The following is a 16,462-nucleotide window of genomic DNA, read 5'->3' on the forward strand; positions in this document are numbered from 1 at the left end:
GGGCTTGGGAAGAGGGAGGAGTTTGGGGAACTGATGTCACAATGGAGAAACAAGACCATCTTTGGTGGGGTGCCTCTTCTAGCCGAGAGGGTGGTTGTTTTGAGGTGGGGGAGCAAGTTGGGTGGAAAGTCGACCCTTGGCTTCCTCTCCTTCAGCATTTCCTGAGATAACCTCTTCCCTTTGTTTTAATAAAATTTATTTGGTTTTTCAAATTAAAATTTTACAGAAATATATCAAACATAAATCATAAAAACAAGATTCCAAAGAATCTCCTAGACTTCCATCCTCCCCTTTGTGAGTCCTATTATTCATCCTTTCCTCCCACATCTTTTATGATCAACCTAATCCTTTACCTCTTCCATTGTGCCCAGAATTCAACCTTAAACTATTACAGTGGTACCTCGGGTTATGAACTTAATTTGTTCTGGGGGTCTGTTCTTAACCTGAAACTGTTCTTAACCTGAAGCACAACTTTAGCTACTGCCTCTGTGCCGCCACTGCCATAGCTGTCAACTTTTCCCTTTTCTTGCGAGGAATCCTATTTGGAATAAGGGAATTTCCCTTATAAAAAGGAAAAAGTTGACAGCTATGCTCTGCATGATTTCTGTTCTCATCCTGAAGCAAAGTTCTTAACCCAAAGTAATATTTCTGGGTTGGCAGAGTCTGTAACCTGAAGTGTATGTAACCTGAAGTGTACGTAACCTGAGGTACCACTGTAACAGTTTTAACTGTTTACAATGGTCTTTAAGGTAAGTTATAAATTTTCCCCATTCCTTTTTAAACTTTTGGTCTTCCTGATTTCTAACTCTTCCGGTCGTTTTAGCCATTTCAGCGTAATCCATTAACTTCAGCAGCCATTCTTCTCTGGTGGTGATAACCTCTTCTGTCCAGGCCTGCAAATCTTACAATTTGCAAATGTGGACATTATTATACATAGATTATTTTTATTTTATCATACATAGATTATACATAGATTATTATACATAGATTGTAGGCTCAGTGGACAGAGGCTGCGTTGTCTCCATGTTGAGTACAGAATCGAGCGCAAAATTAAGAACCGTCACGTGAAGACTCTGCCACCTTCAAATCCCTCTTGCCAAATAAAACCCAAGCTTGCCACACCCTCTCCCTCCCATCAGCTCAGTCGCAGACACCCCTCCTTGACCCGCCACCCTCGCCAACCCTGCCACTGTGCCCACCCTCCCTCTCACGCTGCTTGGCTCCTGCCTAATTAAAGCGTGCTAATGAGACAATCAGGATGCACCGCGTCCCCACCCGTGTGCCAGTGCCGTGCAGACTTATCACCACTCGCAGGATGTTTACAATAATTTTTAATTTGTACAATTATTAATCATTTTTCTATCTGCCTCATTTGCATAATGATTAGCCTGCTCAGTGTTTGCTATGACTGTGAATGACAGCATTTTAAATTAAATTAAGATTTTAATATCCTTTCCCCCACTCTCCTTCCTATGGCTAAGGCTAATCAAAGTCGACCGGCGACGCCGGTTTTGAAGGCAGCAGCTGCCTTTCCAAAAATAACACTCAAAGGGACATGGGTGGCAACTGGGCGAGCGGCTGGCGCACGGAAAGTGCAATGCCACCCCAGAGCCAAGGACTGGCAACATCTCTGTGGCCAGCCCAGGGGCAGAGGAAAGGGGTGGGGGGGTGCGGATCGCCCCGGGTGTCACCACTGAGGGGGGTGACAAAATACCAGGCAGCACTCACCGCGGGGCCTGCAGTGCGCTCGAGCCACGCGTCTCTCCTGGGAGAGACACAGTGCCTTGGGCATGCGCAAGCTCTGCGCTGCCCAAACAGCCCACCCGCTGCCTCCCCCCCCAGCTGCAAGGCGGCTGAGTGGGAGAAGCCAGGCAGACTCCGGAGGCCCCACGGTGCACCCCACCCCTATGGGAGGCTCACCCCGCCCCTGGGCACACCGCCCCAGATGCCCAAGCGGCTTCCTCCGCCACTGGGCCAGCCTCTCTACACAGGAATTTTTTTCCAGGGAGGACGGGGGGGGGGCCACAAGGCACAGAGCAAGCTGTCAAAAGTCATGCTACGGAACCAAGGGCCTCCTAAGGGCCTCTTTCTTTCTTTGTTTCTTTCTTTATCTTTGAAATCATTTTTATTTGATTTCACCAATACAAAGTTATAAAAATCCAAATATATATCATATACAGTGGTACCTCTGGATACGAACGGGATCCGTTCTGGAGCCCCGTTCGCATCCAGAAGCAAACGCAACCCACGTCTGTGTGTCTGACCGTGCGCAGGTCGCAATTTGCCGCTTCCACGCATGCGTGTGACGTCTTTTTGACCGTCTGCACATGCGCAAGCAGCGAAACCCGGAAGTAACGCATTCCGTTACTTCTGGGTCGCCGCATAGCACAACCCGAAAGCGCTCAACCTGAAGGAACTGTACAGATATTTCTCCGAATCTCAGGACTTCCCCCACCCCTCCCCCTCCATGGAGTTCCATTTTAAACAATCATAACTGCATCTTCTTCCAAACTCTTTTATTTCAATCCGTATTGTCCATGGTCATTGTTACACTACCATTGAAATCAAAATCCTGCCAATGTTTCCATCGGCTTACAGTGGCCTCTTAGATAACTTATAAATTTTCCCCATTCTTTTGTAAAGCTTTTGTCCTCTTGGTGCCTGAGTTTCCCAGTCAGCTCTGCCATTTCAGCATAGTCCATCAGCTTGGTTTGCCATTCCTCTCTGGTAGGAGGGACCTTATCTTCTTTCCATCTCTGGACTAATAGCATCCAGGCAGCTGTTGTTCTGTACATAGAAAGTCTTTTTTGGTCCTTTGGAATGTCGGTACCTGTAATTCCTAATAAGAAAGCTTCTGGTTTTTTAACAAAAGTTATTTAAAACAAAAGGGCCTCTTTCGATCCATACAGCATTTAGCACCAGGTAAGTGTCCATCGCTGTGGGTTAAACCACAGAGCCTAGGATTTGCCAATCAGAAGGTCGGTGGTTCAAATCCCCACGACAGGGTGAGCTCCCGTTGCTCAGTCCCTGCTCCTGCCAACCTAGCAGTTCGAAAGCACGTCAAAGTGCAAGTAGATAAATATGTACCGCTCTGGAGGGAAGGTAAACGGCGTTTCCGTTTGCTGCTCTGGTTCGCCAGAAGTGGCTTAGTCATGCTGGCCACATGACCCAGAAGCTGTACACTGGCTCCCTCGGCCAATAAAGCGAGATGAGCGCCGCAACCCCAGAGTCGGCCACGACTGGACCTAATGGTCAAGGGTCCCTCTACCTTTAAGTGTCCATCAGTAGCAGGTATGTTAAAGTCCCTGGAGGCAAGAAAAGATCCAGCCAAAATTGCATTCCAGATGAAGATCCAGCCCTGCCATTGGGCAGAGTGGGGCAATCGCCTCAGGCGGTAGATCTTGGGGCAGTGGTGGCAACCCCCTCCTACAGCTTTACTTCCTAATCCCCTGATTATTGAGCCCTAACAGAGGGAGGGGAGACTGTGCCGTGCATTCAGCCATCAAGAGGTCCGCCCATGAAACTGAAACTGGAGGGTGCAGAAGTGCAGCGCCAAAGTTTGGGGGAAGTCTGTGGCATTGTCATACTTCAAGACACCATGCAAACCTGTGCCCATGCCCCTTTCCCTCTGCCTTCCATCACTTATTTGGTGAAAGCAAAGCTGTAAGTTGTTAAAATTAAAAAATAAACAAATTAAGCAATAGTAATAATGATTATGATTGCACTTAGTTCAACCAAGGCTGCCATCCGCCGCCTCCCTCCCACATACAAAGCATACTCAGCAGAGAAACACAACAGTGAAGAGAGCAATTCGAAGGTGAGCTGATGGAAAGGAAAAGAAACACACATTTGTTCATCTGCCGAGTATTTAGGGGCCTGACAGAGGGAGGAAAAGGTCTCTGAATACTCCCTGAAAACATATGCTCCCAGATGTCCCTGTTTGGGGGGATGTAACCCTGGTCAATCCACACACGTTTAACATTTGACACCTGTAAGCATGCTACAACCGTTGTTCCCTAGGGTCTCTAGCAGTTTCTTCCTGGCAAAAATGCATCTTGGTTTCCAGAGCATATGCCACGGATATGCATGCATGCCTATGAACATGGAGGTATGATGCAGTTCACCACCTGCTCTTTTACACGGAGCAGGCAAATTTTAACACTGTTGATAACAGATTCATAGGACAGTTGGGTTCACAAACATATAGACTCTAGGAGGGCAATGCCAAGTGTCAGCCGGAGACATACTACTGCCTAATGTAGACCTCAAACGGCACCGCTCCCCCAGTTCACAACACCTGAAGGAGGCCACTTCACCCCCAGCTGCTTAGCAGGGCCGGCCCTCTGCAGGAATAGCAGGTGCCTTCCAGAATGTGTGGTTTGATTAGGGGAAGGGGGCTGTCAGGAAGCGATCCTTGGCACAGGGACTGGGGTGTAGCAATCAGGACTCTGTAATTATTTTTATTTTTATTTTTATTTTTATTTTTATTTTTATTTTTATTTTTATTTTTATTTTTATTTTTATTTTTATTTTTATTTTTATTTTTATTTTTATTTTTATTTTTATTTTTATTTTTATTATATCCTGCCCATCTGGCTGGGTTTCCCCAGCCATTCTTGGTGGCTTCCAGCAAGATATAAAAACATAACAATACATCAAACATTAAAAACTTCCCAATACAGTGGAACCTGAGGTTAAGTACTTAATTCATTCCCGAGGTCCGTTCTTAACCTGAAACTGTTCTTAACCTGAAGCACCACTTAAGCTAATGGGCTTCCTGCTGCGGCTGCGCCGCCGGAGCACGATTTCTGTTCTCATCCTGAAGCAAAGTTCTTAACCCAAGGTATTATTTCTGGGTTAGCGAAGTCTGTAACCTGAAGCATATGTAACCTGAAGCGTCTGTAACCCGAGGTACCACTGTACAGAGCTACCTTCAGACGTCTTCTAAAAGTTGTGTACAGTAGTTCTTTTTTATTATTATTATTAAAATTTTTATTACATTTTCAGTTTACAGAAAAGAAAAAGAAGGACAAACCAGAAAAAAGAAAGAAAGAAAAACAATCCAACTTTCAAAATACATTTTTAGGTTACTAACTGGACTTCCCCACATCTCCCTCACCCTGCGTTCTTTACAATAAACATATCAGCAAATTATTACCTTGTTTCGTATCTTATTTATATCTTTCAGAGTGTTTTACTTCTAAATTTAAAGTACCTTTTGTCAAATATTTATACCTTAAGATAATACATAAAATAACTTTAAATTTCAACTTTTTCTTACTTATAACTTAACTTTCTATTTTCCTAATCTAATTGCAGGAGCTAAAATTTCCAAGTCATGCAGATTCTTAACATTCATACAACTTATAATGTTTTTGTAAATAGTCCTTAAATTTCTTCCAGTTCTCTTCCATTGTCTCTTCTCCCAGATCTCGGATTCTGCCAGTCATTTCAGCCAGTTCCATATAGTCCATCAACTGCATCTGCCACTCTTCCAGCGTGGGAAGGTCTTGTATCTTCCAATATTTTGCAATGAGTATTCTTGCTGCTGTAGTTGCATACATAAAAAAAGTTCTATCCTTCTTTAACACCTTTTGGTCCACAATGCCCAGGAGGAAGGCCTCTGGTTTCTTAGGGAAGGTGTACCTAAGCACTTTTTTTAACTCATTATAGATCATTTCCCAGAAGGCCTTCACTTTTGGACAAGTCCGCCAAAGATGAAAGAATGTCCCTTCAGCCTCCTTACATTTCCAACATTTATTATCAGACCGATGATATATTTTGCAAGTTTGACTGGGGTCATGTACCACCTATATATCATTTTCATAATATTTTCCTTCAGGGCATTACATGCCGTGAATTTCATTCCAGTGGTCCATAACCTTTCCCAGTCTTCTAACATAATGTTGTACCCAATATCCTGAGCCCATTTTATCATGGCTGATTTGACTATCTCATCCTGGGTGTTCCATTTAAGCAGCAAGTTATACAATCTCGAAAGCGCCTTGGTCTTAGGTTCTAACAGTTCTGTCTCTAATTTCGATTTTTCCACCTGGAATCCTATTTTTTTGTCTGACTTAAAAACCTATTGAATTTGAGCATAATGAAACCAGTCTTGCACCTTATTCTTTAATTTTTCAAAGCTCTGCAGCCTCCAATTATCTCCAATTTTTTCTATTATTATCTCAATTTTTTTCTATTATTTCCCAGTATTTCGGCCATCCGGCCTCCATATTGGGTTTTTTTCGAACCTTGGCCTCCGCTGGTGATAACCACCTCGGGGTCTTACCTTCCAATAAGTCTTTGTATTTTGTCCAGACCATAAATATAGCTTTCCTGACAATATGGTTTTTAAACATTTTATGAACCTTTACCTTATCGTACCACAAATATGCATGCCATCCAAAAACATTATTATACCCTTCCAGATCTAGGACGTCAGTGTTCTCAAGGAGTAACCAATCTTTCATCCAGCAGAAAGCCGCAGCTTCATAATATAACCTTAAATCTGGCAGGGCAAACCCCCCTCTCTCTTTTGCATCCGTTAATATTTTAAATTTTATTCGGGGCTTTTTGCCCTGCCAGACAAACCTAGAAATATCTTTCTGCCACTTCCCAAAACACTCCACTCTGTCCACGATCTGTAGGGTCTGAAACAAAAATAACATCTTCGGCAATACATTCATCTTTATAGCTGCAATTCGACCCAACAAGGAAAGTTTCAATCTTGACCAGATCTCTAAATCTTTCTTAATTTCTAACCAGCATTTTTCATAATTATCTTTAAATAGATTCAAATTTTTGGCAGACAAGTTTACCCCTAGGTATTTTACCTTTTTAACAACATTTAACTCTGTCTCTTTCTGAAACCCATCTATTTCCAAAGGTGTCAGATTTTTCTCCAAAACCTTGGTTTTTTGCTTGTTCAGTTTGAACCCCGCTACCCGACCAAATTCATAAATTAATTCTAACACTCTCTTCGTACTAGATTCTGGCTCCTGTAGTGTTAAAACCAAATCATCTGCAAAAGCTTTCAATTTAAATTGTTTCACTCCGACCTGTATTCCTTGTACCAACCGGTCTTCCCTAATCATGTTCAAAAGCACCTCCAGAACAGAAATAAATAACAGAGGGGATAGAGGGCAACCTTGTCGTGTTCTTTTTCAATTTTAAATTCTTCTGTCACCACATTGTTTACTATCAGTTTAGCTTTCTGCTCTGAATAAATTGCCTCTATTCCATTTTCAAACCCCCGTCCCACTCCCATCCCTTCCAAATTTTTCTTCATAAACCTCCAAGAAATGTTATCAAAGGCCTTCTCCGCATCAACAAAAATTAACACTGATTTTGTATTAATGTTGGTTTGCAAAAGTTCCAAAATATCAATAATATTCCTAGTATTATCAGACAAATGTCTTCCTGGGAGAAAGCCTGCCTGGTCCTTGTGAATTACTTCATTTAATACTTTTTTAAATCTACTTGCCAAAATATCTGCAAAAATTTTGTAATCCACATTTAGGAGTGAGATGGGACGGTAGTTCTTAAGTTGAGTCTTTTCAGTTTCCACTTTAGGGATCAATGTGATGAAGGCTTCTTTCCACGATTCCGGTGCCTTCTTCCCCTCCAAAATCTGATTGCATACCCCCATTAATGGTTGTATCAAATAATCTTTCAATATCTTATAATACTTGGAGGTAAGCCCATCCGGACCTGGAGATTTGCCTAGTTGCATATTCTGGATGGCACCCTCTATTTCTTGTTGTGTTATTTTATGATTCAGGATTGTTCTCTTTTCCTGGGCAAGTTTTGGTAAACCATTTGTTTTCAAAAATTGGTCTATCTCCTTCTCCTCTTGTGGCCCTTGAGTATAGAGCTTTTTGAAATATCTCTGGAAACACTTCCTAATTTCTTCGGGTTTCTGGATATCTTTCCCTCCAATCTCTAGATTGGTGACTGTATTCAATTTTTGTCTCTTTTTCAATTGCCATGCTAATAGTTTCCCACACTTGTTAGCTGATTCAAATGATCTTTGTTTCATTGTGTACAGTAGTTCTTTATCCCCTTAACATCTGAAAGGAGGGCGTTCCACAGGGAGGGTGCCACTGCCGAAAAGGCCCTCTGCCTGTTCCCTGTAGCTTCACTTCTTGTGAGGCATCTAATCATAGCCTGCATTTTTATTAAGGCTTGATCAGGGCCTGTATTTTAAAATGAGCTTAAAGATTTTCAAATGTTCATGCCAGGCAGAAGACCAGCTGCCTAAGAACCTTGACAAGATGTTTATTCTCCTGGACAAGGGGGCCCCCTGATTTATAGCAGAAAACAATTCTCAAAGTCGTAAAAAGGGAATTACAGGCTGACAGCCAAGGTTACACTGACCCTACATATTACAGAAGATAAAAAAAGCAGAGAAAAACATAATTAAGAGTGGGTAAATAGTAAAATAAAACCATGTGCCTCCCATTAAACTTGAGCCATATTTTCCTAAGGTTAAAAGGCCAAGAACAAATAGACTGGCTTGGCTGGAGAAGGGGAGTGTAAAGAGAAGAAGAGGTTTTCTTTCTATTTTATTTTGAGGCTGTAAAATGTTCCTTCCTTTTTTACTTTGAGAAGGTTTATTCTTCTAAAAGGCTATCTATGTTATGTATTAAATATATTGGCTTAAATGTAATTATGCAAAGGAATTAGAAGCTAAGAAATGTTAAATCCTTATGCTAGATTCTTATTTCATATAGTTGGAAGAGATCACAGGGGCCATCAGCCACCAGCCCAGCCCCCCTGCCAAGCAGGAAACATCATTAGAGCACACATATGGTTGTCAGGCCTTTGTTTAAAGACCTCCAAGAGAAGGAGATCTTTCAATGATGATGTGAACTCAAGATCCTTGACATCTGTTTAAGATAAAAATTTAAGATTAAACCATCTGTTTTGGAGGGCAATAGGGCGAGGTGAGCTGGTAATTAAGGTTCCTTGTTGAGACACATGTAAGATATATTACTACTTATTTGTCATTTATAGATAGAAGAATATATAGCTATTTGTTTCCCATAAAAGGGCAAGAGGAAATTGGTGTATCTTTTGTGATTGGTTCTAGCAAACAGCCAATAGGAATTTCAACCAGGCTGATTGGACAGAGGCATCCACAGGAGCAAGGGGGCTGGATTAAGGAAATATAAGTGCTGGCCATAACGGCAGGAGGCCAGGCCAGAGCTTGGTAACCATATACCACTGTGCCTCATATTTATTTGTCTGACAAATAAATTATTATTTTAATTTCTCTATTGCTGCGTTGAATATTTCATTCCAGCTAAGCGTTAACCACAAGCAGGGTGCTACACTTGCAGTGAGGGAACTGCCAGAAGGCCCTTGGAGGTGGATCTCAGTACGACCTACTGTATCAGAGGAAATGCAAAAATGGTGTGTCCAAACTTAAGGAAGGCAGAGCATGGAGCAGCAAGAGAACCAGCTGCAGACCAGCTTCCAACAACCACACAGGCCCTGCCTGCTTTGTGCTCCAGCTGTGCCAGGCACTGGGGCTCTGAGAAATTCCACACCTCTGCTAGGGAGCAGCTTTCATATTCAAATCACCCTTGGCAAAGAGGAGGGGGGAGAACAAAAGGAGGGATTTGTGGGCCTTAGCAACCAGCACAAACCCCTTGAGTTGAGTTCTGGCCAAAAGCAAAGGACAAGCCTCTCGGTACAGGAATACGAGCAGCTTCAGCTCTCTCTACAGTGCTCAGCCACAGACTCTGCAACGGTGAAGATCTCTCACACACAACATGGAGAGCCCTCCCTTTAAAGAGTGCCTCTGCGAACTCTGCGACTGTGGGTAAGTGCAGTTCCTCTAGCTCATGGGTAGGCAAACTAAGGCCCGGGGCCGGATCCGGCCCAATCGCCTTCTCAATCCGGCCCACGGACGGTCCAGGAATCTGTGTGTTTTTACATGAGTAGAATGTGTCCTTTTATTTAAAATGCATCTCTGGGTTATTTGTGGGGCATAGAAATTCTTTCATTTTTTATTTCTTTTTCAAAATATAGTCCGGCCCCCCACAAGGTCTGAGGGACAGTGGATCGGCCCCCTGCTGAAAAAGGTTGTTGACCCCTGCTCTAGGTTTTGCAGGTTGAATGGTAGCCAGTGACAAGGAGCAGCTAGCAATGCACAGACCTTTACCCAGGCCCTGCATTCCCCCTTCCTCGCTTCCAGGGGCGGGTCCACTCAACCCAAACCATTTGGACCAGGTGTGGTGAACCTGGAGCTGTGAAAAGTGTTGTTGACTCCGCCTCCTATCTGTTCTGACAGCCAGTGTGGCCAATTGTCGGGAATTGTGCAAGTTGTGGTCCACCAGCACTTGGGAGGGGGGCACAGCTTCTCCACCCCTGACACACACCTTCCGTTGCTGGAAATAGATCTGGTTTGGCTTAAGCAAGCGAGCCCATCTACATACAGAAGAAGAAGAAAAACAGGCAGCAAGCAAGCCCAGCTGCATTGCAGCACATTGCAGAGAGGATAGGCTTGGATTTTTAAGGAATGCTCCAATCCCAAAACCCTCACAGTGGCACAAAGCCTGGTGTATCCTGCCCACTGCACCTTCCATTTTCCGAACCAGGCCTTTATCTATCAAGGCGGGCAGAGAATATCCATTACAGAGCAGCCTATAAAGCAGTATATGTAAAGGAAAAGGTAAAGGGACCCCTGACCATTAGGTCCAGTCGTGGCCGACTCTGGGGTTGCGGCGCTCATCTCGCTTAATTGGCCAAGGGGGCCGGTGTACAGCTTCCGGGTCATGTGGCCAGCATGACTAAGCCGCTTCTGGCAAACCAGAGCAGCGCACTGAAACACTGTTTACCTTCCTACCGGAGCGGTGCCTATTTATCTACTTGCACTTTGAAGTGCTTTTGAACTGCTAGGTGGGCAGGAGCAGGGACCGAGCAACAGGAGCTCACCACGTCGCGGGGATTCAAACCGCCGACCTTTTGATCGGCAAGCCCTAGGCTCTGTGGTGTAACCCACAATGCTGCTACCCACATCCCGCAGTATATGTACAAATAACAAAAAAGTATCCCTTTTCTCCTTGGCACACAGAGCTGGTGGCAGAGAGACAAGTCCCTTTGATGCCACCTAGTTCTCAGATGCTTGCTTGCTTCCCATGCAGCCGCCACAAGCGCCACAGGAACTGCCGAAAGCAACGGGTGCTGCTGGCACAGCCGAAGACTGGGAAGGGCTGGCTCTCTCACTACAAGGCAACTTACACTTGCCCACCTGGTAAGAGGGGAAGGATGTTGGGACGCAGGTGGCGCTGTGGATTAAAGCCTCAGCGCCTAGGACTTGCCGATCGAAAGGTCGGCGGTTCGAATCCCCGCGGCGGGGTGCGCTCCCGCTGCTCGGTCCCAGCGCCTGCCAACCTAGCAGTTCGAAAGCACCTCCGGGTGCAAGTAGATAAATAGGGACCGCTTACAAGCGGGAAGGTAAACGGCGTTTCCGTGTGCGGCTCTGGCTTGCCAGAGCCGCGATGTCACGCTGGCCACGTGACCCGGAAGTGTCTCCGGACAGTGCTGGCCCCTGGCCTCTTAAGTGAGATGGGCGCACAACCCCAGAGTCTGTCAAGACTGGCCCGTACGAGCAGGGGTACCTTTACCTTTACCTTTAAGAGGGGAAGGAGGGGCCCAGCTGGCCTGGGAAAGGGCTGGGCCAGTCCCTTCGTTTCCCTGATCTCAACCATATCCCAGCACTTAACTGCTGTTCTTTCCCTCCTGCTCCAAACAGCTGTGCACCCGCGCAGCAGCAAGAGGCCCCCCTGCACCCCTCCACACCCAAAACCTCCTCCCATGGACCTCCAGACCACCCAGAGGGCAGAGTTTGTCGTCTGGGATCCAGGCAAGAGAACCGAGCACCCCATGAAGGTAAAGACAAGGGGGGGGGAGGCCTCCTGTCACGTGGGGTGAGGGGGAGCTCATATACCTACTTAATTTGCCCTCTTGCTTTTAGCACATCTCAGGGGGAAACAGCTTCAAATACCTTGAAGGGAAGAAATGGGAGCTTTTGGCTGGAATTATTTCTGTTAAGGAAAGTGGGAAGAAACAAAGTTTTCTCCCCCGCATCTCTATGCAGTACCCTGCATTGGTTCAGGGTTGCTTGTACATTTGATAAAGCACCCTGCTCCTAAACATAACGTCATCACAGCACTTCACAGCTTTATGAACACACAGGTGAAAAGTTAGAGGCATGCAGGTGAGATTTACTGAGCAAGTTGTGGGGCCATCTGCTTTGCAGGAGAGGGGAGGCCAGCACCCACAGGGACCCTTCCAGAGCCAGGCTCTCTGCCAGCTCCCCTTCCCACCACGAGCATCCGCCCTCTCGCAACCTCCAAGCAAGCTCCAGCCCTGCAGCCCTGCAGCCAAGAACAGCTCCAGAAGCAAGGAATTCAAGAGGGAGCTTCCAGACCAGCCAGGTAAAGCTAAATATGAAGAAAGCAGCAGCACGAAAACTAAGCTTGATAAGGGGACATTCAACTAACCTCAAATACAGTATTGGTTCTACCAAATCAGAGCTACGCTGGGGCAGGAATGGGAAGCCTAGTTGCACTTCTAAGTTGGAGGCTGTGTCAGGTGTTTGAGCTAAAACAAGCAACTGAAATGTTTCCTCTCTTCCTGTATCTGCCCCCACCTGAACACAGTCCAGGTGAGTTTTTCCTAGGATTAATTAAACGCAGCCTTCAATACAGGGGGAGTTGCAAGGCTGAGGATCTGAACTCTTCACACCAAAATAAAAGGTATCGTTCACCATTTTCTGCTCTGCAGGAGTAAATGTCATCACCACCCCCAGCCACCCCTTGCCCTTGGAGAAGGGGGCATTCCTTCGAGAGAAGAGGGCCATCACAAAATCCTCAGAACCGGCAGCAGCTGAATATGTGACCAAGTACCAAAGCGATTTCCCAGAACAAAGGGCCTTTCTTGGCCAGGCTGCACCTGCCCTGCCTCCTCTGGACAACCTGGCAATTAACCCAGCTTTCAGGTGAGCATCTCAGGTGCTGGGGAACGATTCTGGAGAGGTTTGGGATTGAGGAGAGACAGGAGCAGGGACTTCACATGTCAGTCTGATACCAACAAAACAAAACCACAAAGAGGCCAACGGCACCTTAAAGACAAAGCCATTGATTATGGCGTAAGATTTTCTACATTGGGCAAATGCGCCAGCACCAATGGGAAAGAATAAATGCACAGAAATAGGATTTCAGAAAGGAGAACATTTCAACCTACCAGACCACTTTGCTGTTGATCTTGGGGAGGCAGGGGGCCATCCTCAGAGAAAGGAACTTCAGTGTGAATCCGCTGGATTGCGACTCATCAGTAAGTTCAATAACGTTCATCTGAGTCTGAATAGAGACCATGGTTTCCTGCCCAACTATAGGTGTTAACATAATTATCTTTGCAGTGCTGAGTAAATCATCACCAATTTGCTGTGTCAAGGGCTCCTGTGCCTGTTTAACATACCTTCTAAGCTCTAATTTAATTATCACTGATGGTACTTTTTTCATCTCATGACTGTTCAACTCCCACCTTGCATTTTTCTCCTCCTGCATCTACACCCGTCAACTGAGATATCACTTCATGCATCTGATGACATGTGTTTTGGTCCATGGAAAGTTATGCCATAAATCAATGAATTTGTTAGCCTTTAAGGTGCCGCAGGACTGACTTTTCTTTGGCAAACGGTTTAAAGTCCCAAGAAAGGTTCCCTTTCATCCTCTCCCAGGACCCCTCTGCCCATGAAAAAGTGCAGCATCTTCTTCTTGGGTATTGTTACATGAGCACAGGTGTACCCAGGGCAGTTTTCATTGAGTAAACCATGAAAAGGTCAGCGAGGTAAGACCAGGCCCTTTTGAGACTCTAAAAGCAGTTCCCAAGAGGACTGAATCACTATTCCTTCACAATGAGAGAACAAATACTGCTGCATGGTGCAACTGGCTTAAAGGCCTTTCGGTAACCCGAGACTTAACAATGGGACTATTCACTGCAGATTCTCACACGCCTTCACTTCTGCACAGAACCAACTTCCAGACTGTCCACAGAGAGAGCTACCGTAGCTGGAACGCCTCTGCATACTCTCGTGCCAAGCTCATCACGCTGAAAAAGAAGCGGGGGGCAGAGGAAGGTGGGAAATTTGAAGAAGACGACGTTACCAAGGTAAGGGTTCATCCCAGCAGCAAAGGAAGTTGGTAAGAGAATGAGGGTAGTACTTTCCGGCTTGAAATTTATCTCCCCTTCACCCCTAAGGCTTAGGGAGGGAAACAATGGAGCCCATTGAATTTCAAAATATGAGGGTCCCACTTCCTATTGGCATCATGTCCAAGACCTTCAGGCTTCACTTATAGGGTAGCTTCAAGTCCTCAATGCTCCCTTGGCTCTACTGGAATGAAGCCTAGTCACATCCCAACCCAGTGTTCCACCTCTAACGTGGGTCAGCTAGTTGGGCAAGCAGATAATTCCCTTCCCTGCCTCCTTCACCTACTTCTGCAGCTACTTTCTGAAGGGTTGCAGGTGGCACTGTGGTCTAAACCACTGAGCCTCTTGGGCTTGCCGATCAGGTCGGCGGTTCCAGTCCCCGCGACGGTGGTGAGCTCTCGTTGCTCTGTCCCAGCTCCTGCCTACCTAGCAGTTCAAAAGCATGCTGTGGCAGGAAGGTAAACTGTGTTTCCGTGCACTCTGGTTTTTGTCACGGCGTTTCATTGTGCCAGAAGCGGTTTAGTCATGCTGGCCACATGACCCGGAAAGCTGTCTGTGGACAAACACCGTCTCCCTCAACCTGAAGCGAGATGAGCACTGCACCCCATAGTCACCTTTGACTGGACTTAACCATCCAGAGGTCCTTTACCTTACCCTTTACCTTTACCTGTATCCTTTTTGCATTCCTCTCCTCTTGCAGCTTCCTTATCACCTTCCTGTCCTCCTCAACCATGCGGAGCCCATTAAACATCCAGGCACAGCTCTGAAATCTCTGGCTGCCCAGTTTGACAACTCCACAGCACACAGGTTCTTCTTCAGGGACTGGGGAGCTCAGCCTCGTATTCGATATGGAGACCCTCGGGAAGGAAGCTGCACCCACTCCTTGGTAAGGGACCCATTGAGCAGAGTGTGCTTTGGGGCAGAGCCGTAGCTCGGGGGCAAAGCCATCACTGCACCCTGGAATCCTGCCTAGTCACATCCTCGAATACTTATAAGGCTCCAGGTCCAGTCTCTGGCATTTCCAGTCTAAAGGTGATGAGAGAGATGCACCCTGCCTCACAGTCACAGCAGACAATACTAGGCTAGAGAGAGAAGTGGCTTGATTTGCAGCAAGGACGTTAGAAAGAGGGGTGGGAAGGCTGTCCTCTTCGTGGGGCAGGGAAGAAAAACTTGCCCCAAATGTATACAAGTAGAAGTAGAATCACCAAAAAGGGACATGTTGCAGGCAAGAGCCTAAAGGTATCAATAGCAAACCCCAATCTTGCTCAGTAACTGAACAGAGGTGAAAAAAGCAGCCCCCCACCCCCCAAAATGCCTGTTCCCAATCTCTCAGGGCACTGCAGATTTCCCAAGGGAAATGCAACTGTTGTTCAAGCCTAAGGAAGCAGGAGTTGAAATTGGATCAGCTCTTCTTTAGGAAGAGTGAACAAGATGCACGCACACTGCCTAGCATCATTTTCAAATATCCTCAACAATCTACTCCGCTCTCAGTCCTTCCCACTTCTAGTTAAACTACCTCTTCTGCAAGTATATATGAAGCAGATGTGAACGTGGTGGATTGGGCTGCTCTCTCACAGGAAGCCCTTTGTCGGCTCCTCTCATGGCTGTGGCTTAAGTTGTCAGACAAAGGACATTTTAATGCTGTATCCCATCTCTGCCAACGGACACTGAAAGCATCTGCTGCTTGTTTCTGTTTTCTTTCAAAAGGGCCATTTTGGAAGCCAAACCACAACATGCAGCACTTATCTGCTGAAGAGAGCGGAGAAGGCCAAGAGCTACAAGCCAGAACTGAAACCCATCCAGACTGAGGGAGGGCAAGATTTTGCCACCATCCACCGAGAGGCTTACAGGTATCCAGCCAAATAGTGGCCAAGAACAGCCCCAGGGAGGCATCCAAAAGTTTGGCTGGGCTGTTGCAGGGTAGAGATTGGAACAACAGCAGCTTAAGCAAGCTCTGCATTCTCTTTTGCAGGCATATTCCACTCCCTGTCTGTCGACTGCAAATGTACCTAGCCCAGCAACACAAGTCTAGGAAAGAAGCAGACGACTAAAGTGTGACTGTGCCAGAAGGGTCAGACCTCAGGGACTAATGGCTGAACATCGTGGATTTTAAAGGGGGCTGGAATCTATGCTCCTTCACAAGTTATAAAACTGTACTCTCAAGTTCTGTTCATGTTTGGATATTGCCATAGCAAAAACATACTTGTGTTCAATAAAAAGGAGTAATATAAACTCAAAACAG

At 45.9% G+C, this 16,462-nt stretch overlaps 1 protein-coding gene across 1 annotated transcript; it reads left to right on the top strand.

The window, feature by feature from the left end:
- The first annotated feature begins 9,577 nt into the window (after window positions 1-9,577).
- On the top strand, window positions 9,578-16,461 carry LOC307203739 (uncharacterized protein). Its single transcript, XM_079954818.1, has 9 exons — window positions 9,578-9,826; window positions 11,151-11,260; window positions 11,762-11,898; window positions 12,269-12,446; window positions 12,796-13,009; window positions 14,043-14,181; window positions 14,921-15,106; window positions 15,928-16,070; window positions 16,193-16,461. Exons 1-9 carry the CDS (start codon window positions 9,777-9,779, stop codon window positions 16,269-16,271), a joined length of 1,236 nt encoding a protein of 411 aa, XP_079810944.1. The 5' UTR covers window positions 9,578-9,776; the 3' UTR covers window positions 16,272-16,461.
- The last annotated feature ends 1 nt before the right edge of the window (window position 16,462 follows it).

Source organism: Podarcis cretensis (genome assembly GCF_951804945.1).
Source record: "Podarcis cretensis genome assembly, chromosome: 15".
Taxonomy (NCBI): Eukaryota; Metazoa; Chordata; class Lepidosauria; order Squamata; family Lacertidae; genus Podarcis; species Podarcis cretensis.

Coding starts and splice junctions, on each gene's coding strand:
- LOC307203739 (XM_079954818.1), top strand. CDS start 9,777: ATGGAGAGCCCTCCCTTTAAAGAGTGCCTCTGCGAACTCTGCGACTGT. Junction 9,827..11,150: donor TGCGAACTCTGCGACTGTGG/GTAAGTGCAGTT, acceptor CTTCCCATGCAG/CCGCCACAAGCGCCACAGGA. Junction 11,261..11,761: donor AACTTACACTTGCCCACCTG/GTAAGAGGGGAA, acceptor TGCTCCAAACAG/CTGTGCACCCGCGCAGCAGC.